Below are 27,766 nucleotides of genomic sequence, written 5' to 3' on the forward strand. Positions count from 1 at the left end.
CAATACTTCATCCTACTTGGCCTTGGGATGAAGCATTCACAGCTTCCTTGGGCAACCCATTCCCGTGCCTCACCACCCTTACAGTAAAGAACTTCCTCCTTACATCCAATCTAAGCTTCCCCTGTTCAAGGGTTGTTCCTGCACTGAGGATGATTCTGTTCCCTGGAGAGGACACTGCCGTGGGCTCAGCGTCGTCCAGCTCAGCAGGGGAAGCTGAATTGCTCTGTCCTGGCTCAGGTGTTACCCAGCTGCATCCTCTGCCCCAGCAGCCAGGCTTCATCTCTAAGGCAGGGTGCATAAGGTCTCTCTCTGTTTTGCTTTGTTCCTTCCTCTTTGCCACTTCTTCCCTTGGCTTTCCTGTCCCTGGAAAGTCCAGGAGTGACGGGAAGCAAATGCTGCCCATTGCTACTCACAGCTCTTCCCATGGGGCTGCTAAGGAAGGTTCTTACTTTGAGTGCTTGTGCCCTACCAGACATGACAGTGGGCTCTGGAGTTACTGCTTTAACTGCCTTGCTGAGGGACCTGGGATTCAGTCATGTCTCCCTCTGTGCCACACTTTGCACTATATATATATATATAGTTTATTATAGTTATATATAGTTATATATAGTTAATATATATATGGCAGTTTACCTAACTGCTTTGAAATCTTCCTGGAAGGAACTGCATACGGAAATGCAGCCCCTGCTCACCATGCTTGCAGTACCATTTGTTGCTTCACTTACGTTACTCCTTCCTTCCCCTCAGGGTTGTCCCCAGTTTCCTTAGATAGAAAGGTAGTTTACTCACCACGCGCCTTTTGTGTTGCATGATTCAACTTCTGGTGTGTGAAAAAGGGGCAACCACGTAGGAAATGTGATCTTTACAGACAGGAGGGGATTCCCTCTGCAGTGCTTCCTACAAGAGAAACTGATAAGAATTCTGAGTGAGCACAGCTCACAGGGGCTTCACCAGGAGAGCAGAGGGACAAAATTCAGCTGCCACAGGGTGCCCAGAGAAGCTGTGGCTGCCCCATCCCTGGCAGTGTTCAAGGCCAGGTTGGACACAGGGGCTTGGAGCAAGCTGCTCTAATGGAAGGTGTTCCTGCCTGTGGCAGGGGTTGGAGCTGGATGAGCTTTAAGGTCCCTTCCAACACAAACCAGGCTGGGATTCTATGATTATCTGGGTGTAGAAAGGCCAGAACTAACTTGTGGAGCCAAAAATCAGCAGGGACTTTGCACGGCTCTGCTGGTGCTCTCTCCATTCTCCCCGCAGATAGTCCCTTACTGTCTTGATGGACAAATTCACACATCGATTAGCCAGACTCTGTCAGGGACTGGAGAAGCATTTCCTTTCCACAAGTGTGGGTTTGTGATTAGAGCCCAGGGGTGTCTGCCCTTTACAAGCCTCTATAATCTGATTTAAACACCTCGTGCTTCACGTGGCAGATCTGCTGTAGAGCATTAACTGCTGGGATGTTTCCCCTGGGCAGCAGGTGAAATGTTCATCTCTGATCCTATGTTCAGTGCTTTGGGTCATTTGCAGATGTTAAGAAAGCTGAATTTACATTGGAGATCTTCTGTAGCAGACATGGAGCAGCTTGGCGATGGAGAGAGAATTACCCATGGGCTTTATTTTAGCTTGTCTGAGAAGACTAGAAATCGAAAAAAAACCTCACCTTCATCTCCAGGGGGTGTCCATAGGGATCAGCAGGATTTAAAATCACTGGGAGCTTTGGAGCTCAGCAGGGTTGAAGAGCTCACACATCAGCTTGAGCTCTGCAGAGCTACTTCTTCTGGGTGTCCTGAAAGGAAATGTTCTTTCTGAATGTTTGCAAATGTTTCTATCTGGTAAGATGCCTCTATTCCTCAGTGGAGCTTTCAAAGTCAGTATTTTGGGATGAAATGACCATTTTTATTCCTTTAAGTACATGGGGCACATGCAGTTGTTGGTGATTGAGCCTTTCCTTAGGTCAGCACCTCACTTGAAGGACTTCTGAGTCCTTCCACCCCCAGGACAGTGAATGACAAGAGCTGCTCAGAGGAACCAGTGTAGTTTATAACAAGTTCTCCCAGTTTCCCTCCCAAGCCAAGGAACTGAGCTACATCTTTCTATGTGCTGTTTACCCTGGTATGTCCAAAAGAATTACCTGTATAGAGATCCCGTTCTCCTGCCAGTGTCTGTCTCTCCTAGAGATGAAAGCACTTGTGTTAGCTATCATCACTAAAAAGCTTGTGTGCCTTCACTGTCCTTTTCTTTCCTTCCTCTGACTCCACTCTGAATTCCCTCTCTCCAGCTCTTTGCCTCCAGCACTGTCCATGTACCAGAGTTTGTCACCTTTGCTGTTTCAGAGAGCCACTGGGATCTGAGCTGGGTTCAAAGAACCAAACAGCACCTTAGCACTTGAACTAGGAGACAATTCTGTTCCTTTTGGCTGCCAGCTGATGCCTTGAAGCATGAGATATGGTGGCCTTGATGCTAACATGTGGCACGACAGAGGTTACTTGCAATATTTAACTCATGGAGCAAAGAAGGGTGGAAAAACTGTGGCAGTGTCTGATGCAGCAGCTGCTGTGACTCACGGGGGGATTCCACATGGGAATGACTGAGCAGACACAGGAGGAAGGCCTTGCAGAGCACTGCCTTGAACAGAGGGATGAAAGAGCAGAGAAAAAGATGAAACACTTCCACAAGGGCAACAAAGCGACTGGGAAAGCAGCCCGTGCCTTCCGGGTATTCCTGTGAATGGAAAGAGTGCTCTGCTCCATGTGCTTTGCTCAAGCATGCAAACCATGTGGGACATCAGAGCAGTCACAAACACCATGGTGGGAGGGCACTGCCCTGAGAAATGGCTACATGTGGGTTTGGGAAGTGTGGGTGACCTGGAAACACGGATGTGTGTGATGGTGTCAGGTGGGATCTGCTCATGGAGAGTGCGGCACGAGTGCCTCCTCACTGCATGAACACGTGGCACTCTGTGCACCCCGGGGTGTGAGCACACACTGTGTGTTCCCTGTGCAGGGAGGTACACACACACTGTGGGTAGGTGCGTGATGTGCAGAAGGCAGCATGCCCACATGGCATTCCCAGGAATGCCCCCTACAAATCCTGGCACAGTTACGCTCTGTGAGTGAGGACCCAGCACTCTTCTTGCTGTGCTGTGCTGTGCTGTGCTGGCAGGCTGAGCCCTGTGCTGCAGAAGGAAATCCCACCATTTTCCGAAGAAACCAGGAAAAGGGAGCTTTTGGTTCCCAGTGCTGCTATGGAGGTGAGACAGCCCCGTTGTGGGGAAGCACTCTAGTCCCGTGGTCTGCCTCTGGTCACTGTGAGTCACAACTTCCCACTGTGGGATGTCACAACTTCTCACATGGCTCTGCCATGGTACCAGCTCCCCAGAGCCACCTGTCTGGCTCCTGCGCCCACTGCCGCCCCAAGCAGCATGCACGGAGTAGATGTTGCAGCACTGCTGAGTCCCAGCCACCGGGACTTGGGCACCGTGGGCCTTGGGGGGCCCAGCTCCGACCAGGAGCGCTTTAGGGAGGATTCTCCCCTCTCCAGGGGAACGAGTGCCTGCTCCTGCCTACCACCACCTTTTGTAAGGGCCGTATCCAGTGTCACTAGTAAGGTTGGCTCACCCGCGTAGCTGCAGGCACCCAGCACCTTCCAGAACGACTTTACAGCTCCATCAGCCCCGTCTCCGGCTCCTCACCTCGCTCCCAATTCCAATTCCCAGCCCTCTCCTGCCCCGCCTGCCCAGGCCCCGCCCCTGGCCCCGCCCCTGGCCCCGCCCCTCCGAGCGGGCTCCCCCTAGCGCCCAGACCGCCTCCCGCACCGCCCTACGCCTTCATGCAAATGAGCGTGTGGCGGCGGGTGCTGATTGGCTGCAGCGCGCAGCGTTGGCACCGCCCCTGACCGGGGGAGCGGCCGGTGGCGGGTGTCCGCAGGCAGGTGAACCTGACCGGGGCCGCCGTTCCCCGGGCCCGCTCCGGCGCCATGACCGTCACCCGGCTGGACCAGGGGCAGCGCCACCGGCCGAGGATGGCCTTCCTGAAAAAGGTGAGGGCTGGGCAGCACCCCGGGGGCTGCATCCGGGCGGGGCCATGCGGTGCCCGCTGCTCCGGGCCGGGGAGACCCGGTGTTCACAGCGCCCCGCCTGGGCACGGCTCCCCGCGGCCCCGGTGGATGTGCGAGGGGACAGCACCGGCCCCGGGGCTCTGAGGACACGACCTGTTGCAGAGCCCTGTGGCTCCGGGGTTCAGGCCGGGGTCTGGGGGCCAAGGTGTGAACTGGAGGAAATAAACCCGTAATTTTTGTGGCTCAGTCTCGGCTGAGTTATTCTCCTGATACATTTCCTCCTTCTCCCATCCTTTCCCCCCCCTCCCAAAGACCCTCAAAACTGCATTATTTCCCAGGGGAAGCCCCATCATCTGCAACGCAGGGCCCCTCGGCTTGGTCCAGCATTCCCGAGGCTTGCAGCTGATGTGCATCCGCTTTTTGGGCTGTATCATGGCCAAATCATTTCCCACTTTTTCAGAAGCACTGGAAGGAGTGGGCTGGTGTTTGCCCACGCTCTGGGCTCGGGTGTGTAATTTGTAAAGCAGTTGGTGTTTTTCCATAGGGTTCATTCAAAAGCGAAGCCAGTTTTAGTACAACCGGTATCAGCAGTGCTGAGCTTCCCTTCCACCCACCTCCTGCCTGTGGCTTATCCTGCTCAGTGGAATTAACTGAATTTCCAGTGACAAGGACAGCCAGTTGCTGTTGGAGTTGTAGCTACCTCTTCTGCAGCGCCCATGAGCCAATGGGGAAGGTTCAGGCTCTTCGGTGCTAAGGCATGATCCTAGCGATACAAGCACTGTACTCTTCATGGGAGGGGAGGTAAAGGAGGTGTTTTCTTCGGTGCTGTGTCTTTGAAGGTGCTGTGCGCTTTGGGAAACAACCCCAGCAGCAGTTGTTGCAGTCTTTGCAATGCGCTCCCGAGTTCCTCAGGTGGGAAAAGCTGTTAAGACGCGGGGAGTTCCTCCTAGGGAGCATGCACCGCTCACAGTGTGAGCAGCGAGAGGCTTGGGTCGTCCTGGTGCTCAGACTGTTGTTAGCGCTGGGAAGGGAAGCTCTGGGCTGGCCGCAGAAGGTTTTAGGTCTCATCTCTGCTTTCATTCCTCCTCTGGTTTTCCAGACCTTAGGGAAGCTGTGTATGGATCTCCTGTTCCGTGGCAGCATGGACAACCACATCCTAAAATACAGAGCATCTTTGCTGGTTGCCTATGGAGGGAGCTGAGGATGCTCAGCATGCATCCAGTGAGCACCTTAGATCCACAAGGAGCTAATATCCTAGAGAGAAGCTTTCTTAGCTGCTGAAGGCTGTGCTCCAGCTTTGCCAGCAGCTGGCCCGTTGCCGTAGCCATGGGTTGGCTCCAGTACACAGAGGGATTCCTGCTGTGCTGCCTCTCCAGATGTGGGGACAGGAAAGGGGTTTGCTTTAGGAATGATGAGCAGTGCTGGGTATGTGCTGTGAGGCTGCTCGGCGTGGCATGGGCTGGATGCAGAGCTTCATGGCTGACCCATGAGGGGATCAGAGAACCCCCTCTAAGGCCCAGCAATGCCTTCTAGTCCATGATATACTCATAACTAACACTTAGGTTGGTTTACTCTGTTTTTCTCCTCTCCTGAACTGTCTTGGTAGGAAGAACATTGGCACAGAAGCCTGTTGAAGCAGGGAGGAAGCCTCTGAAATCCATTTGGGTTGTATGCACGTGGTCAGGTGCTGGCAGAGCTCAAATCAGCCCAACCTCTTGGTGCTGGTGTCTGCCTCAGCAGCCAGGATCCGGCCTGTTGGGCATCAGCTGGTGGAGCAGGGCTGTGCTCCCCAGTGGCTCTGTTTCAGTACAATCTGTGTGCTTTTCCTCGCTGTGCTCCAAGGGCTGCACATGACTCATAGCTCGTGAGTAGGGCTGATGCATGCCACTTGCCTTTTTCCTCTGCATCCTCCTTACACTGGTCACTGATGGCAGCACCGCAACTGGGCAGGGACCAGTGGGGTCTGCAGCGTGGCTGGGGGCTTCTCCAGCCTGGCTTCAGTCTCACCAGGCTTCTCTGTTTCAGCATTAGTGTGACGCAGACTTTAAAACCAGCTGAAAATCAATCTTTACTGTCAAGCCCAGAGCGCATCCTGTCACTACAGGCTTAAACCCTCACTGAGCTTGGCAAGACTTGGGGTCGAAGTCACTGTGGTGCCTGTGAAGACAATACCCTCCATTATGTGTGAGTGTCAGCAAGTCACCCTCGTTAAATCCTCTAATCCTTGTTAAAATCTACAGCCTGGCCCCAAATGAATGTGCAGAGAAACAGAATTGGTCCTGTTGAACTGGCTTTGATTTAGTATCAAATAATAGCAGAAGACAAAAAGAGCATCATCCACAAAGCCAGGTCATCTAAAATGAGGAGATGAGGAGCATATTCCAACTCCAGCTGTTTTAGTGGAGCATCCCAAGTGCAAGCAGGAGGCTGCTGTGCCTTTGGGATGCTGCCAGTATGAAGTCAAATGTAAGAGGAGGAAAATACCTTTGAAAACCTTCATATTTAGAAATAAAAGGTAATTTGGAACCAGAAATAGAAGAATTCTCGCCCTGAGGGTGGGACTCATCCTTCATAACATGATCTGTTAAAAACAAGTCATCAGCATCCCTCAGGGCTTCCTGATGGGATGGAGGATGCTGCCAGACAGGGGGAGGAGTTGCTCCGAATAGTGTTTCTCTGCCCTGTCCCAGAGGGGCTGAGCTTTGCTGCCCACAGTCAGGGCTGAGGCGTACTGCGTATGTTCTTGGTGCATGGTGCAGTGTCTACAAGTGCACAGGTGGGGTATTTGTGCAATAGAAGCACAGCTTGATTTCTTCTTCCTTAGTGCCCCAGCAAACAGCCCTCTGCACCAGAGAAGAACGTTTATGGGTAGCAGAGGTTCCTTTCTCATAGCTCAGCTCTCATGGAGTGGTTATATCCTGTCCCTCATCTGCTAAACCTGTGCTTGTGTCCCCTGTAGGAGGGGGAAATGGCACTGTGAGTCAGCGTGAGAGCTGGCAGGGTTTGGAGGTGGCACCTCTAATGGCAAGGGGAGGTTCGGAGAAGACTGTGGCCATTGCATCTGTTTCTGTATAACACCACTGCACATTACTCTGGGGTGCTGCCCAGAGCTGGGGTGGTCCTGGGCCTTCTGTAATACATCCCATCTGCTTCCTGCTTTGCAGATTGAAGCTCTTATGATGGAGATGCAGAATCCAGACACAGGCATCAAGACGCAGATGCAGAAGGTGATGGTCACCGACATCCCACATGCTGTGGCAGGTAAGAGCTGCACCAGGGGAAAGGACCAGGAAGTCCATCAAAGAAAGGCTGTGTGAGGACCCTGTGACCACTCCAGGGTTACCACTGCCTGGATGCATACTGGTTATAGCCCAGTAAATACTTGCTGTACATCCTTTGAGCCATGCCTGCTCCCTTTATCTCATTCTCACTCCTGTCTCATCTCACTCCTAGCTCTTTGAATCAGAGACACACAAAGAGTGATAATGCACCCTCTTAGCTGTCTCATGTGAGTTTAACTCAAGTGACCTTGCTTTTGTTTAGTACAGAGGTGAGTAGGTGCTTCAGCCTCCAGACCTGTCATATTCCCAGTGAGGCTGAATCACAAATCAGGATAAATAGAAGATCTAACTAAAACAGGCGGCCTGGAGTCAGGCTGAAAGAGGGTGCTTCAGGAAGGAGCAATAAACAATTAGTCTCCCCTGTAAAGTTTTCTGCTAATAATAGTTCTCCTTCAGTACACAGGCAAAGAACAAAATACTCAGCCCACTTTTCTGCCTGTAAATGACCGCTCTTCCTCCTTCAGGCAGGCAGGGAGCTGTGCTGCGTCATGTATGGCATTACAACAGCTCTTAGCACAGTCTCCTTTCACAGGGCATTATCACTGCCTCTGCTTCCCTGTTCTCCAGCCCTTGTGAGGGATCCTTCACTGTAGATACTCAGAGATGCTGTAGCAAAGTTCCTTCTTTTTACTCTGGTCTTTCTGCAGCCCTTTAGAACACAAAGGACAAAATCTCTCCCTGAAAGCAGTGATTTTGGTCCAGGTGACTCCGGATACAACTTGGCCAAATAGATTCTATTATCCCTGGCTGTCAGTGAATAGTTAAGGCAGCACTGCAGAGAAGCTTCTTCTGCACTGAAGATGATGTGCCACCTCAAATAAGAGCAGGGAACAAGCAGTTCTCCTGATGTCTGACCAGTGTAAAACACCACTTCCTGAAAGTCCATGGCTGGCTGATGTAGAGGGAAGGTGCCTGTTGATGCTCATCCTCTTTGTGTGCTGTCCGCTCAACCAGAATTGCTGCAAGTTCCTTCTTGCATAACTCCTGAATTGCAGTCAACTTCTCATAGACAAGGGAGTTCCAGTCTCTTGGCGTGGTGCTTATCACTCTAAACGATGATATTTTTAGTGCTGTTCAAGCTGTGTGTATATATATATATCTATAACATATATATATATGTATATATTGACCTCTGGGTGTTGCAAAAACAGTGACTCATGTTTAGTGAGGGGGTGGTGAAGACATCAGAGCAGTGGACACAGACCCACTGAAGAGAGTTTGTCTCTTCCTGCCAAGTGGTTAAATTCAGGGCAGGGAAATGGCTCACAACAGAAAAGACCGAGTTAAATGTGCACCTTTAGGGGAAAGTGCTTGCAGAGAGCACTGTCTAGAAATGAGGGATGAGATAATCCTTTAATTTCATGTATTTCAGGAAGCAGGTGGCAGGATAAGAGCCCTGAGCCCCTATTAGAAAGTTAAGTCAATGTCAAGAAAGGCCAGCACCTCGGTCTGCAATCCTGGAGGATGTTTGGAGGAAAAGGCCAATAACTGATCAGGGAATAGTGCACTTCTGCGCTGTTTAAATGGAAGGAGGGTGCTGGAGGCTTGGGTCTGACTGGTCACACTGCAGCAAAAGAACTGGGAGAGAAAGTGTGAATGGAGAAATCTTTGCTGTGTCCTTTTACCACTGCAACTTGGATCTGAGACTTGGACATCCCTTCTGCTCTGAAAGTCATGTCCCTTAAAGGATTCCCCAGGACCTGTCACTGTTCTCATATTCAGAGTAAGACAGGACCATGCTCTGTGGATCTGGAGACACTGCAGTGAATCTTTCAAACAAGGGGCATTTCACCTTCCTTGGGTGCAGAAGCTGTTGCTTTCTAAGCCAGTGCTGAAGGGTTAAGTGTTGTTGCTCAGGCCACAATGTGCTTCTGCACACTCATCCCCAGCTCACTGCCTGCCTCAGGCTTCTTCTCCCAGGGACTGATGCCTTGGTCAGGAGAAAGCCTGGGTGGCAGCAGGGCCAGCGAGAGCAGCGCTGCTCTTTTATCTCTGCTCTTTATCTGCTCTTTATCACTTCTCTTCCATGGTGCATTTGAAAGCGTGTCTGCAAGAAGGGGTCATTGGGACCCAGAGCACAGGGAGAGGTGAGGACTGGAGAGGGCTCGTTTCACTCATGATTTCAAGGAGCTGACATGTTCTTTGCTTTGCAGGTAATGACATATTGCAGTGGATTCTGCAGCGCCTGCAGGTCACTCAGGAAGGTGGGTAGAAATGTAAAACTTGAGGCTTGGAGCCCTAAACCTTGAAGGTCTCCATAGACAAAACCTCTCAGATGAATTCCCCCCTCCCCAGTAGCAGCTCACTTTTAGGTTCCAGTGCAGTGTCCATGTGCAGTCCAAACATCTGCCTTCTCCCTTTGCAGAGGCACTCCACCTGGGGGACCTGTTTGTCAAATATGGATACATCTACCCTCTTCAGGAGCCAAAGAACCTCACTCTTAAGACAGATGGAAGCCTCTACAGGTTTCAAGTGAGTTGCATCTTCTGTAAAGTCTTAGTCCTGGGGCCATGCTGTGTAGCCATGCTCGTCCGGTGTGCAGGAGGAAGGGATCCACAGAGCAGCCTCAGGCCAGTTCCATATGTCAGATTATGGTTATAGGGAAACTCTCGATAGTTCCTTTAACTAAATCGGTGTATTTGTTCTACTTCAGAATATCTCTGCTTTCTTCCAAGTGTGTGTTCCCTTCCAGGTCTTAAAGTAGCAAATGGATTTCCTGGGTGAAAACAGAATGATCTGGGGAGACTGAATGATGAATAGACAGAAAGCACAGTAACAACAGGATGTTATCAGTGTTCATGGTTGGACTGTTCCCACTATGATGGGAAATTAGGGTACCCTTGGTACTTTGAATGAGGAGTCTGGTTCCCACATGGTGCCAAATCAGGCTCCAGCATCTCAGTGCTCAGGCAGCAGCAGGAGGTTGGCCACGTGAACCTGTTGCAGAGCAGGAATGGGTTGACGTTGGCAGTCTGCTGGGCTCAGTTCTGCTGTGTCTGGTACCACTGTGAGCTGACACGCAGCGATGGAGCTGAAGCTCTGAGTGCAGCAGAGGAGAGCTGTCCTCTCCCTCGGTGTTGTGTGAGTTCCAGGCTGCTAATGAAAGCCTTGTTTTCCTGCAGACCCCTTATTTCTGGCCTGCACAGAAGTGGCCTGCAGATGACACAGACTATGGTAAGTGACAGCACTGCGTGGTTAGGAGGTGTAGTGCAAGCACACAGCCCTCCACTGTGTTTGCTGTTCACCTTTGTGCTGTGTGTCTATGTGCTATGCCCTTCCCTTGTATTTTCTTTCGTACTCTTTCATGAGTGATTCCCAGTACTTTGAATTGAGGGAACACTCTGGATGTGACCACCTTGGGTGGCCTTGATGAGAGAAAATGCTTAAGCTTCTCTTACGTTCCACTGAGCTCCATCAGACTGGAACCCATCTGAAATACTCTGCTGGGCAGAGGAGACTTTAAACACAAGGTTAGATTTCCTGAGTAGTTAAGTGTATTCCTGGATCTGAGCCCAAGACTTCCTGTTGATTTGGATCAAGTCCTCCCTTCAGAGATGGCTCTTTCTTTATATAGTGCTCAGTGGCTTCCAGTATCTCCTGATGGCATTTTCCATATCAGTTGCTTGTTGCCTTTATAATGCTTTTTATTAGAGGTCTGGTCATGAAACTTGGTTTGCTCATGCGGGCTGTGCAGCTCACAGACTGATTCGCTTGTACCAGGGTTGTCCTCTGTTGCTTTTATCTACATATGCTGTAGATCTTCTAGGGAAATAGAAAAGCCTGGTTTAATTTGGGATGCTTTTAATAGAACTTGGAGCAAAACACTGGCTGGTGTTGGGAGAACTTGGATGCCAAACTGTGAAGAACATCAGCATTTAAACATTTGGTCCAGTATCTTTTGACCTGTGAGACCTGAGTTCCTAAAGGAGGCGTGATGCTGGCAGAGGCACACACAGCCCATTCTGTGTCACTGCCTCCTGAAGCAGCAGTGACAAAGTGATGCCCCATCCCTGGCAGTGTTCAAGGCCAGGTTGGATGGGGCTTGGAGCAAGCTGCTCTAGTGAAAGGTGTCCCTGTCTGTGGCAGGAGGTTGGAACTGGATGAGCTTTAAGGTCCCTTCCAACCCAAACCATTCCATGATTCTATGAAAGCAAGTTAATTTTTCTTCAGGGAGCTTTTGTGAGCTCGGAGCTCCTGCCTGGGAAGGTTCTGTAACAGACAAAGATTCCTGTGTTTGTCATGGGGGTAAATTCCTTATTCTTGGACTTGATGCTCTAACTGACTGCTTATTGCTTCTCCCTCTACAGCAATTTACCTGGCAAAGAAGAACATTAAGAGGAAAGGTGTTCTAGAAGAATATGAAAAGGTGAGGACAAGTTGCACTTGTTCCATTGCAAGCTCCTCCGTTGCAATGAACGGAGCACAGCAAAAAATCACCTCCTCAGTCGCACGAGGGGTTTCTCCAGCAGTGCCAAAAGCCAAAATCTTGGAAGGGAAAACGTCACCGGCACAGGAAAACACTCTGAATCGATAGTGATTGCATCAGGGTAATGGCTCTTTGCAGTGGTATTCCTGAACTGTTGCAACGCATGTAATTCCATTCAGAACAATCCGGATTTCTTGGCTCAGCCGCCAGCCTGGCCTAGCTGAGCGATGGAGTCAAGAAAATCCCTCCATGGAGCTCCTGGTGCACAATTATCACACTCACTGCTGCTTTGTTTTTATTCCAGGAACATTACAACATGCTCAACCAGAAAATAAACTACAAGTGGGATTTTGTCATCATGCAGGCCAAGGAGCAGTATAAGTGAGTTGACTTGGGTTCCCTTGTTTGCATCACTGGGGAGGGTGTGAGGCAGCAGAGCTTCCCTGTCTCAGTACACAGATAAATTGCAGTCTGAAAGCATCAACTGCAGCTTTAAAACAACCTGCAAGTGCCCCTCAGGACTGTAAAATAAACCTGCCTTTATGTCAGCCTGGGGTTCCTTGTGTAACATAGAAGCTTTATTCACCTCACACTCTGTGAGTGAAGAACTGGGTGCCCACTTGCAAAGCTTTATTCTCTGCACCCCTGTTTCTCTCCCTGCCCACCAAAGCCATGGAATCAATGTGGTTGTGAGAGCATGGGCAGAGGTGGGTCCTTCCCTGTGACACATGCTTGTGCCTCTTTGCAAATGGCTTTTGCAAGTGTGCAAGGGGAGTTTTAGACTTTGCATCTAATGTGAAGAAGCCAGGGTCTGATGCTGCAGCGTTTGAGCCCTTGCTAGAGACGGCTTCTTTTAGCTTGGGGCTGTCCCTGAGCATGTGTGAATCAGGCCACTGGGCTCAGGAGCTGTTCCTGGTTCAGTCATTGCTTGCATGTCACAGCTGAAGTGAATGGCCTGAACCAAGAAGCAGTGAACGTTCCCAGCAGGGATTTATGGAGAAGACTCTGATGCAGACTTGGGTACCAGCCAAAATGACTTGATTTTAGAAGCTGAATCCTTCGCATTCCCGGCAGAGTCAGTGAACATGGGACGGGGATTACTCCTTTGGAGACAGCACCTTTCCTACTGCTGTAGGCTCCTTTTACCTTGTTTTACCTCCCTGCATGGCAGCGCTGCCTCTGCTGCTCAGCACTGTTTCTGCTGGGATGGGAGCCAAGTCCTCCGAATACAGCTCATCAGATAGCTGTCTCATTAGACACCAAACTGTTGTTCTTGTAAACTGAGGTCAGGCTCGGGCTAAGAGATGCCAAATGCACTTTTAAAGTTAGATACTGACACTGAACAGGCAGAGGAAACATGTCTGAGGCTGTTGGATGGTGATGCTGGGGCAGACTGATGCAGAGCAGCCTGAATCCACCCTGCTAACCACAGCGGGCTGGCCACATGCAAACAGCCTTTTGGGAATCCTCCTTTGCCCATGCGAAATCCCAAATCATGCCCAGGACTTTTCTGGGAAAGAATTAGTTGGTGCAAACCCAAACCATGCTTAGTGCCTCTTGTGTTTAATAGAGGAGGTGATTTGGGTTTTAGTGCCTGGGAACACTGCTTAGTACCATTTCCAAATAATTCCTATGAGAAATGGCCCCCTTTACAGGGATGAGACATGCCTGGGATGCATCCCTGCATGGCAGCCATCAGATACTGCCCAGGGACATCGGGCATGGATAAACATGAGGCAGCAAGGCTGACCGCAAGTAGCAGGTTGTTAGCATAAGGCTACCAAAGGGCTGTCTGTTTAATCCAAAGAGGATGTGTGGGCTCCCAGCTGAGCTCAGCAAGATGATGGCTTCCCAAAAGCTGTAGTCATGTGTGGCCGTGTGAGCAGCATGATCTGCACTCCAGAATGAGCTGGGGTAGGAGGTGCTCAGGAGGCTGCATCGTAGCATTGCGTAGTCAGGGGAGGGCAGGGGACAGTGGAGGTTTTGCTCCTTTCTCATCCCACTCATTTTAAGAGATCAAAATCAATGCATTCCTATAGAGTAAATCCTGTTCTTGGCTTTGCAGGGCAGGGAAGGAGCGGAAGAAGGTGGACAGATACGCCCTGGACTGTCAGGAGAGAGCCTACTGGCTTGTGAACCGAACTCCTGTAAGTAGAGCGTGATGGTGCTTTGGTGCCTTGCTGATTCCCTCCTGCAGCCACTGGGGACAAGCTAAGGGTATGGCCATGGGTTCAGCCCAGGCCTGCCCGAGTCCACGCCCCCTTCCTCCTTGCTTGCTCTCTAAGGTGCAGCTCCAGGAGGGGAGCATTCCCAGATTCAGGGTGCAGAGCCCCTCCACGGACACTGCTAGTGGCCAGGAGCTGTTGTCAGCAGAGCCCTTTGGGGCTCAGGGGTCTCCTCATGCATTTGTGTCAACCACAGACCTCAACACAAATGACTTACAAAGCCATTGGTGTTCTCATCCACAACAGCCCGGCATGCTGGATGTCCTGGAGTATGGATTAGACCGTGTGACAGATCCCAATGAAAACAAGGTAAACCAGGTGAGGCAAGACTTTGGTTTTCACACCTATGGACTTGGCAGGACCCAGACAGCATCCCTGTGATTGTGTTTTTGGGCCCTGCAGGCTGGGTGAGTCAGCTCTGCTGTAACAGCCCAACAGGCCAGAGGTTGGAGCCGTCTCATTGTCCAGGGTGTGGGGCCCTCAAAATAGGCTTTGGCAGCTCCCTTAGGCTTGAAAATACTTTGTCAGCTCTCTTGCCACACCACTTGGTGTGAGAGCTTAGCTACGGGATGTGTTTTCTGTGCTGCTGAAACTGAATTCAGGAACCCTCTGTCTCCAGGTGCTCGTGGCTGCCTCTTTATTAGTGCTGGATGAGCTGTGTGGGGTGTAAAGGATCAGTGAGAAGATCAGGTTTAAATAAAGGGACAGAATACCTCCAGAAAGGGTGATGAGTGCAAGAAAGATGGAGAAGTTGGGGTGGTGGGTAGGAGACACAGACACTGCCTAAAAATGCATATTGTTTAGTGAGAGCACAAACAGGATTGATGAACTGACGCTGTAACTGGTTCAGAGTCCCCAACAAGACACATGCAGGCGGTGGATGAGGAGCTGGAGCTGCTCTTCTCTTTCTCCATCAGTCCTCTTAAGTGATCCCGTATTTGTGCCCTTAATGGTGTTCATTTGGCAGCGCAGTCAAAGCCTCTCTCAGCAATGAAATGCAAATGTGGCTCTGATCACACTCACTGGATTCCCACAACTCATTTTCCTAACAGCCTTTAAACATCCCAGCAGCCAGAGGCAGGGTAATTGCTTTGGCCAAGTGTGTCCTGTTGCTATAGAGACTGGAAATGAGCAAAGTGTAGGCTTGGGGTGGATTTTGTTTTTCCTCACTATAAGTAGCGGCTGCTGAAAGCCCTTTATTTGTCAGAGGAAAGGAGTGGTGGGAAGGGAGAGGGATGCAGCAGGAGCAGCCAGCGTCTCGCCCACAGTTCTGCAGCTCACACGGAAGGAGGGTTTAGGTTTGCAAACGGTCTGAGAGCTCCAAGCCAGCTGCTTGGTGGCACAGGGGAAGTGAGCTGAGGGATGTCTGTGCTGTTCCCACCCTGCATGTGAATCAGTTCCTTCTGTCAATAGAGACTCCAAGAAGAGCATGAGCCAAGCAACAAGTGACAGGACAAGAGGAAACGGCCTCAAGCTGCACCAGGGCAGGTTTAGATGGAGCTGAGGAACAATTCCTGCCCCAGAGGGTGCTCAGGCATTGGAACAGGGCAGGGCTGCAGTCACCGTCCCTGCAAGTGTTCACACACAGTGGAGACGAGGCCTCAGTGCCATTTGGTAGTGGTGGCCTTGGCAGTGGTGGGGAACAGTTGGACTGGATGAGCTTAAAGGGCTTTTCCGACCTGGTTGATTCCATAATTCAAAGGACACAGGCTCAGGAAGACTTCACTGCCTTTCAGCTGGTCTCTGAGCAGAATGGGGAAGTTTCTAGTTTCTTCTTGCTCATCTTTCTGCTTTTGAAAGAGCAACTGCCATACACAAGGCAGCCAGAAGCTCACATAGAGACAGCTTTGGACCAGCTGCTCTCACAAACCCCTGTGGCTCAACAGCCTTTGGGGAGCAGAGGGGACAGCCCAAGCTCCTCGGGTAGATGCTGAGCTGCACTGTGCCATGCTGGCCATGTTTTACCCCTGCTGAAGGCAGTGCAGAGTTTATTGATGTTTCCTGTGGACCCTGTCGCTGGCTCTGCCATAGGTGAAAAGATGAGAGCATAAAGTGCATGAATCCATTTGATTTGAGTCTCTGTTCCTGCTCAATCCAGCTTCATTTTGTTGGCCAATTAATTGTGTTCTATCTTGGCAGCTGAGAAAGAAAGAATTCCTGGTGATAATGAATTCCTGACATCAGAATGACTTCTGTGAAGCTGCTATTGGCATGAGCATCTCCTTCACTTGCCTCAGACCCTTTGGTGGGCTGCTCCCTCCCTAATTGATAGAATCCTCTGGGGATAAACAGGCACTCACACTCTTTTGAAGGGGCTCTTTTCACTGACCCATGGGCATCCCTCGTGGTTATAATGAGTTAGGAGCTGTAGTTGGGCAGGAGGAGTAAGGCAGAAGTAGCCGGCCATGGAACAGGTAATTAAGGGATGCTTTAGCCTTTCGTTACCCAGGTCTCAGGCTCATGATCGAGCCTCACTGCTTAGAGAGTTACCAGGCAACTGCCAGAGCCCACTGACTCGCCTGCAGGTACACACTCAGCTTGTGCTGCCTTCTGAGCCTGTGTGGAAGGTGCTTTGGCTTAGCCAAAAATCACTGCGCTGGATTCAGGGATGGCTGAATGAAATTGGCTTACTGTAATGCACTAAATGAGGCACAGAGCATCATAGTCATTGCTGGCCTTCCATTTCATTAGTTCCTGTCCATTTGGCTGCCTGGTAAATGCGTCACTTCGGCTGCATGCATTGCATCTTTTCAGATGGCAGGGTCAGAAGCACAGAAACAGGACAGGGGAAACCCAGGAATTTGGATGAACCTGGGCACATGGACTGTTACAGGTTTAGTTCCAGCTGTTGGGCTGGAAGCACCAGCACAGTGGAGATGCATCTTGAGATGATCTTATGCTAGACTTGGAATTTACCTCTGGCCTGCTGGGCTCTCAGCTGACTGCATGTAGGGAAAGGTCCATGTCTGTGTGTGCAGCATCAGAGCTGTGTGCATGGAGTGCAGGTGTGATTTGCAGTGCCCTGGTCCAAAACAAGCTCTGGAGAACATTGACCTGTGCTTGCTCTTCACTCCATCTGGGCACACACACAGAAGCTGTTCAGCTGCTCGTGGCCTCTGTAAGCACTGAACTGGCCAGACAATGCCAAACCAGATGACCATTGTCTCCACAATGTGTTCAGGAGGACCCACACTGAGAGCAGAGGAGTGAATGGTTAGCTGGAAATCAGCAGATATCCAAGCTCTCATGGCTTCATCCATGTGGATCAGCTCCAGACATGGAGCTCTGGTGCAGGTCCTGGCTGGCTCCCAGCTGAACTCTGCAGCCCTGTGTGCATAGGGAATACTCAGCTGATGGCAGTGGGGTGCGATGGGGCTGTGCAGGGTGTCCCAGTGCTGCTGTGTGTTCAGGAGGAGGGTGTTTAACAGCACCCAGCGCTCACCCCACACAGACCGAGGCCTTTCACTAATTGCCATTTGATTTGCAGCCTGCAGGGCTGGGAGCTCATCCGTGGTAATTGCAACAAGTCACTTGCTCAGGGCATTGCAACATTCATCTCATCATAAGGAATTGCTCCTTTGTTCCTAATGTGATTTCTGTCCAAATGAAGGAGGGTGGCACAGGGCTCTTGGGCATTGCTGCTGTCAGTGGCATGGAGAAGGATGGTGATGATGGGGACACCTGGCAGTGTTCAACAGGACACGGGGAGGCTTCAGGGACCCTTGTACCAGCAACAAAGCTGGAAACTGGTCATGGGAACGCTGCGGGATAAAGGGAAATGAACTGTGTGCAGCTCCAGGGTGAAATTGCTGAGATGCTTCCCAGTTACTGTGGATTTGGGAGCTGGAAAGGGCTGAGCAGCCAGTACCTGCAGCCTCTAATCCCCTCCCACCCTGGAGCCCAAAGCCCCCTGGTTTCCCAGGACCAGCTATCCGGAGGGCTGACTTTACACTGAGGCTGTGGCAGGAGGGGATCCTTGGTGTAGGATGTGCTTAAAATAAGTAATCTCTCCTTGTTTGCAGACATGGCATTAGCTTTGATTTTAAGTTACCCACATATAATTTCCATGTTGTGATGGCATTTTAATTCATGCCTTTCTTGCTCTATGTAACATTTAACTTCCTGTGTTCTCTTTCTCTTTCCCACCAGCTGTTTGTCTCGTGTGTGTGTGGTGTGCTGCCTGCCTCTGAGGCCCCTGTAGAAGATAACACAACTTTACTACCATGAGAGCTGCCTTCAAGCCACTATTCCAGCATCCACCTTTCCTCACCCCTCTGCACCAGGCCTGTCCGAGGCTCCACTTCAAAATACACCATCTGATGATGTTAATGTGTTGATTTTCCTAAAGTACATGCCCTACTGACACTGAAGTTCCATCAAATGGGACAGTTCAGCTGTAAATCTGATAGGGCCTGGTTCATCTCTTGGGTTCCCCAAGGAGACAGTGAGCTCCTATTGTGCAGGAAATAGCTGGCCTGAAACAGAAACTTAAGTTCTCTAAAGAGGACACTTGTAGGGCAGTAAATGCAGTGAATTTCTCTGCACAGGCAGGTGTTTTTTGGTCTGTTTTGGTTTTTTTTTCCTTCCATTTCTACATCCATCTGAAACAATGCTGATGCTTTTGAAATGGGGGGAAGAAATAGTGTCTGTGTGTAAGCTGGCCTTAGCAGGGGTGCAGCTAAGAGCAGAGAAGGGTGAAAAGCTGTTCCTTAGTCCATGTGTCTTCCCAGGACCCTCTGAACCAGCAAGGAAGGCTGTTCAGCCTTGTGTCCAGAGATCATGTGGGCCTTTTATCCCCCTTGATGTGTCAGCCCTTACCTTCTCACACAGTTCTTGTGTGTGGCTAGCAGAGCATCACTGCTGCTGCAGGTACTGTTTGTCCCTGCTGGGGCTGTGTGCACTGCAGTCATTCAGAGCTGGTCATGCTATTCCCAGCAGACGAAGCTTCCTGTCCTTGCAGTGCCACAGCGAGGATTTCTGTCAGCACTACAGTGGCCAGGCTGGGTTTGTGTTGGGATGGGATGTGCTGGCTTCATGGTAGTGCTGTACAGATTTGATCTGCTGCATATCTGCCTCCTGCTGCTGCAATGGTGAGTGTGCCTTCCCAAACCAGCTGGGCTTCAGCAAAACGTGCAGGTTGTTCTTCCACAGAAGGGTTTCTCCCTCCTGAGCAGGACTGGTGACAATGGTTAAATACAGAAGCGGTGTCCCCATGAAGGTCCCCTCACAGCAGCCCTGGGAGAGTCTTACCTTTCCCAAAGTAGGGGCAGCTCAGGGTGCAGGTTCTCTGGTGTGGAGAAGGGAGAAGCAGGCAGCCTGTGGCATTCAATACCTCATGCTTCATCCCTCATCACTCACAAACTGCCCCTCACCAGGGCTCTCTGTAAACGCATGTCTGCCGCAGGAATAGCTTGATAGAATAATGCTGGGATGCAGCTCTTGCTGGCTAGAACAGGAGATGAAGAACTGAAACACTGTAAGCCTTTAAAGGCTTGCTGGGAGCATCCCTGGCTTCGCCTGTCTTTCCTTCTGCCTCCCACAAAGTAACAGTGCTTCAAAGGCAGCTGTGTGCATAAACACCGTGCAGTTAATTTCTTGCCTTCAATTGCTTGCTCATTTGCGGATGACATGTAACACAGTCTGAGTTATTCACATCACAACGTAAACACCCTCTGCACAGCGCATAGTGCTTCTGAGGCTTTTAATTGTGCTGTTTATATTTTGCAATGTGTTGGTTCCTGTCTCCTTTAGCTAATATTGAATGATCTAATCTGTGTCTCATAAATGCATCTCTTTTAGCTCCATTAGAATAACCCCATAATTGAAGGCATGCAGGCAGCAATGGAAGCAGCAATGCTGAACAGTAAATACAGCTGATGGAGTGATTTACGGTGTGTGGATGCTCTTAGCTTTGATGAGACCCTGATTAGCTGAGCTGCTGCCTTGGAGTTTAATTGTAATGAGAATTAATTGGAGAGCACAGAGCAATGCAACAGTGGCTTCGTGTCTGAAAACAGGGAGGTGGAGGCACCCATCCCAACTGAATGGTTTTTGTTTCTTTTGCAGAAAAAAACCCTGGCTGTCTATAGGAGAGAGGTGAGTTTTCCTCCTTTCACTTGTCGGTGCTCATCTCACATCAGTGGTGCAAGAGGGTCCCTATCAGGATGTTTCCTGCCTCTGCACCTCCCACTGCAGGCAGTGATGGGAAGGCTCAGCCAAGGACAGACATCAGGGCTCAAACCCAATCGATCACAGTTAGTGGTGGGGCAGTCTTAGGAGATGTATCCAGTGGCGCCAGCACAGAGACAGCCAAGGATCAATGGTAATTACATGCTAAATCATCCAGAGCCATTGTAGGTGCCTGGAATAGTAGCTATTATCCAATTTTCATATAGCATGGGGAGTGCTTTTTAATTACTTGCACATTGCAAAATGCTTTTCTGACATTTGCGATGAGCTCAATGAAAACAGCCATTTTACTGAGATAGTTTAGGGATTCCCTGATTCCTTGGTTGTCCAGTAATTAGGGAAGGAGCAGTTCCCGTTGTAGTTAGCCTCACTACATGGGAGAGGGCATGGTTGAGGTTCAGATAGAGACAGCCTTGTCTTCACATCTCCATGCTCCTAACCATGGATGTGTCTGATCTCTCTCAGATCATGTACTATCAGCAGGCCATCATGAAGACCAGAGTGAAATCTTCCGTCTCTCTTGGAGGGTAAGTCCTGATTTCCCTCTGTCCACACATTAATTAGTCTGCAGCACTTATCTCCTAATGAGAAGATGAAGCTGCCTGGTGACTCAGGCAGGGGAGTCCATGTGGTGGCCTCACACAGTGTTGTTTGTGCTGTCTGGGCTGTGTTGCCTGCGCCAGGAGGCACAAGGAGAGGAGGGACCAGTCCCAGACAGGATGAAGAGGCTCCCTTGGAGCTAAGGAGAGCTTTGCTGGGAATGTCTGCAGAGCAGCAGCAGCCTCTCAGTTGAGATTCTCTCTGAATCAAGAGAGGTTCACGCTGGTTGGGGCTGGGTCATGCTTGGGACCTCTGCAGTGTGGAAAGGCAGCTGTGTGGAGGCTGCCCTGGGAGGATGCAGGGTGAGTAACCAGCAGGGACACACTGACCCTCCTGTCCCTGGTCCCCAGCCCTCTGGATTCAGTCCCAGTGAGTGTTATGGCTCACATGGTGATGCTCACCAGAAGACAACAAAGCTGGGGATGGTTATTCTGTATTATGAAGGAACCTACGCTTCTGCATGAACATCCAAGCAATGAACTGGCAGTCCCTGTTCTCAGTGTCTCCAGTCTTTCCTGATCAGGCTCTTGATGAAGCCAATGAAGTGCAAAGTGCCATTTGCCACAGGGTGTTTGCTACAGGCATTTCTTATCTGCAGGCCTTACATGCTGGCCAGTTGCCCAGAGGTACAATCTGTGCACCAGTCTGGTTTACACTGTCATTGCCACCCACAGGCTCATATAGAATCTAAGATAAACGGGGAGCTCAGGCCTGTTCCCTGGGAGCAGATAGTCATGGATGGATGAAATGGGAGGAAGTCTGGGAAGCAGCGCTGCCTTCTGAGAAGCACAACTTGTCAGGCACCAGCATTTTGTCTGTCACTGCCTCCCAGCTCACTTCAAACTCTCCTGCCTCAATTTTCCAAGCTGTGAGCTGGAGCAGGGAATGCCTGGCTGCCTTCCAGGAAGTTTATGATCCTTGACTGTTTGGCAATGGAGCTTTTCACTTATTAGCTCTAGTCCTCTGATGGGATAACGCCTATCACCTACATCAAACAATCCTCAGGAAATCTGGGTCTCCAGCTCAGCTGCAGGATTGGGTCCAAATCAAATTGTTATTGATGAGAATAGGAGCATCAATGTGCACACATCAGGGCACTGCATTGACTGAGGAGGAGCTGCAAAGCACTCATCATTAAAAGGACAGGGCAATGTTACCTGTGTTGACAGGTTTAGATTTATAGCCTGATTAGCATGTATGGATTAGAGGGACTTATGCAGCTGCTGAATGCCTTGGCATTTCCAGTGAGAAGATAGGATCGAGCAGGTCTGCGCCAAACCTGTGGTGTGCTTTGTGCAGCAGCACTGTATAATGCAGGATGGATGCCAAGGTGCCTGTTAGCAGCGGGCCCTTGGACAGTGCACTCCAGCTTTGAGCACATGAAAGCAGTTTGGCCTGGAAGGAATTTTAAATGCAGAAACCAGATGAGTTTTTCAAGAGTGAAGAAAGGAGAAAGCTGAAATCCCAGCACATCAGGGAAATGGGCTGTAATTACAAGTCTGGCCAACTTCGAAGGTAGGAGAAGTGTTTGTCTGCATCCTGCTGGGACAGAGACATTTCTGCTTTGTGCCAAGCCCTCAGAGTCGTTTTGCAGCGAATGAGCTGTGCTGTAGGTGAGCAGAAGAAAGAGAAGCTGGGATTTGCCCTCAGCATTCACTCACCGATCCTGGGGCTCCCATGGCTGCAGAGAACCCACCTGAGCAAATCCAGTGCTTGCTCTCCTCTTGTGTGGCACTTCCCTCTCTGATGTGTGGCACAGGATCTTCAGATACCTCTGAAGGTGTCTATTCATTTGGTTGTGATGGGGCTGGCTGCACTTCTGCCTCCAAATGAACACTTGTTTTGTTGGGTTTACTTGCAGGCTTGTGAAGTACTCGGAGCAGTTCCTCTCCAATGATCCCATCCTGTCTGGGTGTCTCCCCAGCAACCCCTGGATAACAGATGACCCTGAGTTCTGGGACCTCAATGCAAAGCTGTAGGTATTGGTATTCTTTTGCCAGGTTTACATGGACCACTATGCTGAGGGGAACCACTGATTGCATCATGATACCTGGTCTCTGATCATGAGCAGGGGAGCATTCCTTTTCTGACCTTTTGGCAATGATAAAGCCAGCTCTTGGGAATACTCGATGCTGAACTTTGAGCATTACCTTCTTCAAGTGGAGTCTTCCTTAACATTACAGATGGAAGTATGCACTCAGCCCCTGCTGAGGGTCTTATCCTCCTTTTGGATGAGCACAGTTCACTTTTACCAGCACAGGAATGGAATAAGACCAGTCACACACAAGGTGTAGCACTTGGCTTAGTATTAAGTGCTAAATGAGGTGCTGCCAATGGTGCAGCAATTCAGGGTTCAACTGCTGGGCCTTGGTCTTTGCACACACCTCAGGCTGCTTCTTAGGAGAGAGTTGGAGGCACATCCTGGCAGTCCATCCCCTCTCTGAGGTCTCCCTTGGTTTTCTCTTCAGATAATATTTGCTAATGAGAGATTGGCATCTCTGGGCTGGAAGCATAGAACATGTTATGGTTCTCATTTGAGCCCAGCAATCCTGTTAGAGTGATAATATCCCATTAGACAGCCCCAAAGGATAGCTTCACAGAATGCCTTTGTGAGAAGCAAAGCTTTGGGCAACAACCAGTGCCTCTTCCAGAATGGGGCTGAATCAGACCTCCGGCAAAGCTGGGATGTCACTGGGAGAGCAGCATAAGCCCAAGTTAAATCCTCATCCCACTGTGTACCAAGTTATTTAATTACAGCTTACTTAGTGGCCTGACTTCGGGAGCTCATTACAGCATTCAGAGAGTGCTGCGAAGTCCCTTGGCATGCCAGCAAAGGGCACTTTGGTTTTAATTAATCTGCCAGTTAGCTGGGATGCATGAACCTGGCAGTGCTGTTTGTTTGCAGGGTGGAAATCCCCACCAGGATGCGTGTGGAGCGATGGGCCTTCAATTTCAGTGAGCTGATACGGGACCCCAAAGGTCGGCAGAACTTCCAGCTCTTCCTGAAGAAGGAATTCAGCGGTGGGTCTGCAGTGTCCCTGTCCCCGTCCCCACGCAGCTGAGACAGAGCAGTGCAGTGGGTGCTGTGAGTGGAGACAAGCGCAAAGTCACAAGTAAAAGCAGTCAAGTGCCTTCGGAGGCGCTGGCTGTGCAGCCAGTGCGTGCAATACCATCTAGTGGCACAGGACACAAAGTACAGCCCTATGCAGGGGGCTGCTCCCAGGCTGGAACTGGCTGAATTCACAAGCACTGGAGCAGGGGAAAAGAGGTTTTCCTCCTTCAGTCCCAAGGGGGTTTTCAAGGTGGCTGTGAGAATTGGAGGGACTGAACTGAGGCCAACACATATTGAGTCAAGCGTTCAGTTTAGGAGTTGACAAATGGGATTGATTGTGTTTGCCTCAGTCTCGCTCTCTGCTGAATGCGTCCTTGTCACGCAGGAGAGAATCTGGGTTTCTGGGAAGCCTGTGAGGATCTCAAGTACGGAGACCAATCCAAGGTCAAAGAGAAAGCAGAAGAGATTTACAAGTGAGTGTGATAATTTTGCATTCTTAAACTCCTTGTAGCTGAGCCCCATCCCCTTCTTCCACACCCTGTCATCCTCCAAATGGCTTATTCCTGGGACTTTTCTGTGTAAGCTGTCATCAGATGTGGCTGTCCTATGTCCCCACGGAGGAAAGGAGCTGTTGAAGATGAAAGCATAAGTGTTGTGTTGTTCAATAGTTACTTTTCCTCTGTTCTCCACTATTGCATTTAAGTCTTAGCATGTAATTTGAACAGAGGTGTGGAACAGTAAAGATCTCAGGGCTTCCAGACCCTTTTTGCTTCTAGTGAACTGAAAGTTCGTTCATGTTGCGTGTTAACAGTGCAAGAGGAAGTGACTCCTCAATCAGGAGATTGACTGTCCAAGATCAGGACAGCAAACTGCAGTGGGCAGCTGAAGGGACTTCTCCTTTCCTGCATAGACAGAGCAATCTCCAGGCATTCTCCAGCTGTTAATGGCACTGCTGATTCTCCTCCTTGCAGGCTCTTCCTGGCTCCAGGAGCAAGGCGCTGGATTAACATTGATGGCACAACAATGGGCATCACTGTCAAAGGCCTCAAGCACCCTCATCGTTATGTTTTAGATGCTGCTCAGACCCACATTTACATGCTGATGAAAAAGGTTTGTTACTTGTTTTCAAAGCCTTGGGGGGATTCCAGTATCCTGGGCCTTTCCATGCCTTTGTGTGCTATAAATTGTCACTTTCAAGTGGCCTTTGTTGGAAAATCCCTTAAATTTGCTGACTGAAGGAAGCACTGGTTCAGGCCTTTGTATTTAGGTGCTGCTGCTTCCCTCTAAGGCAGTGTGTCCCCAGGGTGGTGGACATCAGTTGTCTGCTGAAGTCCAGCTTTCTAATACCAGCTTGGTACCAGTTCATTCAAAGCCTGAACAAATCTTTCAGCTTCACTCAGTTAGTACACTTTGTGTACCTCTGTACACAGCAGGTATCCCTATGGTGGATGTTTGTGTCCAACTGGATTTCAGCAGTGGATGGGAAAAGTAGTAGCAATTGTGATATAAGTGCGTGAGTTTTGTACCAAGAGCATAACCAGACACCACTGGCCTGGGCTAAGCTCAGTTCAGACCTTTTGGTCTGGCTCTTACCTGGGAAGCTGTACTGTGAGATGGAAAATCCTGGGAATTTTATACCCAGATGAAAGGGTATTGGTTTAAACAGCTACATTTGCCTGAAAGATGCAAAGTCCCTTTGGCTGCTGGGGGAGATGATCCAGTTCCCAGCCTTCCTGGCTCCTGAGCAGCTGTATTTGGTGGTGATCTTAATAAGGGTGTTTGCAGCCCATAACTACCACTTTGTCTCTTTGTCTCCTAGTAGGACTCCTATGGCCGCTATTTAAAGTCTCCAGTATACAAGGAAATGCTGGCCAAGGCTCTTGTGCCACAACAGACTGTCAAAAAAAGGCAAGTGAAATGGGATGTAATTGTGGGGTTTTGATTTTCTTGTTGTAGCAAGGGTAGAAAAAGCCTGAGTTGCAGCAAAATTACTGTGATTTAGATGTTTGCTTAATTAAATAAGATTTTTCACTAAGAAGATGCCTTGCTTTGAGAGGGATGATGCTGTTTGTGAGCCCTTTGGAAGTGGCTTGTGTGCAGCCAGAAATGACATGGTGGTTGCTTGGCTGCTTTGTGTATTGGGTCTGTTTGGAAAGGTTGCAATGGTTGAATTGATCATGGCTCCTTTCCTGGATGGAAGGAGAGAGCACTGTGTGCTGGGCATGGGAAAACTCCCACCCATGAGGCATTGACTACCTCAGGAGACACAGGTCCAGCGCAGGGTCCTCCATGGGATCTGCTCAGCTCTGTCTGGACAAATCCCTTGTGAAGCAGAGGTGACAGGCAGCCACAAAGGGACAGACAGCATCTTACTTGTGAGTTACTATTGGCATGAGGTAGGTGGCCATAAAAGAGGCTTGAAATGGCTTTTTCCCCAATTAAAATGAAGGTCGTGTAGCAAATTTAGGCCATTTGAATTCCAGTCAATTCTTTAAGCTGAGCATGCGATGTCGGAGCCAGACTGGGCACTGTGCTGCTTTCTCTGTTCCTCTTCCACTCATCAACCTAACAAGTGCGAAAGAGGAATCATGGACTTCACACTATTGTTTCATCTAAAGCCCATTTTCAAGGCAGTGGAAGAACCCTTCTTGCTGACTTGCCTCGGGTTGGTTAGCTTTAACCTGAGCCACACATCACACCGTCACTGGTTGATCCTGGTGACTACCTTGGTATTGGTCAGTGCTTGCTCTGGACACTCAATACTCGGGATCCTGGCTCAGCTAAAGGTTATTAACAGGTTTCCACTGCTTCTGGTAATGGCTTTATTAAAGCAGTAGTGGGTGGGTTTTGGTGTATCACAGACACCAGCAACACCCAGACTGGTCCCTGTCTTGATCTTGAGGGCACTGGTTAAATTCCACTGATGGCAGTTGTTTGGCTTCCCACTGAGTGTTAGTTATGTGCAAACACAGTGAAAGGAGTAATGTACCAGCCACCTCCTGGCCCTCAGGTCACTGGGGAGGACCAGGACCAGGGCTGCTTTTGTGCTTTTAGCAGTTCTGTGGCTGATGAGTCCTTTAAACCACCTCACCCACATTTGCAGCTCTTTGTGGTTGTGTGGCTGACAGTGGCACATCCCTCTCTGGCTCTGAGCTCACCCTCCTGGTAAATTTGCTTACCGGGGGGAAGGTTTTGATGCCCTTCTTTTCAGTAACCTCCTGCTGCTTCTTCTCTGCCCAGCTCCCCTTTCCTGTTCGGGCGCCGCACCCTCCCCTCCAGCCCCAGCCCCATCATCCTGAGGCAGCGGGAGGAAGAGGCCAAAGCCAGAGAAGCCGCCACGACCGTGGACATCACGCAGGTCATGAGCAAGCTGGATCGCAGGAGCCAGCTCAAGGCAGATCCTCCCAAGTAGGCTCTGGGCAGGGCAGAGGGCAGGGAAAAGACGAGCCGAGGCTGGCGCTGAGCTTCGTCTCATCTTCCTGAAGGTGTCAGTGCTGCTTTAGGTTTCCCAACCCGGCTCTGCCAGCAGCCTGCTTCCTGCACGTTGCCATGGCTTCTGGAGCATCAGATGTCATTTCCCAGGCATGGCAGAGCCAGGCTGATGGCTGGGCTGGACTCGGGATGCAGGCACATCCCCGCACACCTCGAGGGGGAGATGCCTCTTGGCTGCCCTGAGCCCCCTCCCAGGTTGGGCAGCCCAGCTGCCTCTCCCTGTCTCCTGCTCCTGCAGGAGGTGGGATGGCACAAGGCAGGGTAAAGCTCTGCCATCCTAATCCTTTGGGTTCAGACCAGCCTTCCTGGGAGCAGAGGTGGATGAAGCCACACGGAGCAGGGTGAGGCAGCCCATGTCGGAGCTCATCTGTGCTGGTATCCATCCTCC

At 50.3% G+C, this 27,766-nt stretch overlaps 1 protein-coding gene across 3 annotated transcripts; it reads left to right on the forward strand.

Annotated features, from left to right (window-relative positions):
* Positions 1–3,867: 3,867 nt before the first annotated feature.
* RGS9 (regulator of G protein signaling 9) lies at positions 3,868–27,766 on the forward strand. Of its 3 annotated transcripts, none has more exons than XR_009963572.1 (17): positions 3,868–4,035; positions 7,218–7,314; positions 9,548–9,598; positions 9,760–9,866; positions 10,517–10,568; positions 11,702–11,760; positions 12,125–12,201; positions 13,886–13,967; positions 14,292–14,363; positions 20,112–20,141; positions 20,700–20,761; positions 22,696–22,809; positions 23,740–23,855; positions 24,272–24,359; positions 24,858–24,996; positions 25,706–25,794; positions 27,127–27,234. XR_009963572.1 is itself a non-coding variant. In XM_062612582.1 (17 exons), the coding sequence occupies exons 1-17, from the start codon at positions 3,973–3,975 to the stop codon at positions 27,296–27,298; spliced, it is 1,467 nt and encodes a 488-aa protein (XP_062468566.1). In that variant the 5' UTR covers positions 3,868–3,972; the 3' UTR covers positions 27,299–27,766. The 3 variants fall into 3 exon arrangements, 2 of the variants coding, with proteins under 2 accessions (XP_062468566.1, XP_062468567.1); XM_062612582.1 differs by having other exon boundaries at positions 25,709–25,794; positions 27,127–27,766; XM_062612583.1 differs by having other exon boundaries at positions 14,292–14,354; positions 25,709–25,794; positions 27,127–27,766.

This window comes from Pezoporus occidentalis, unplaced genomic scaffold (genome assembly GCF_034315485.1).
Source record: "Pezoporus occidentalis ecotype Australia unplaced genomic scaffold, CSIRO_AGI_Poc_V1 ctg160, whole genome shotgun sequence".
NCBI lineage: Eukaryota > Metazoa > Chordata > Aves > Psittaciformes > Psittacidae > Pezoporus > Pezoporus occidentalis.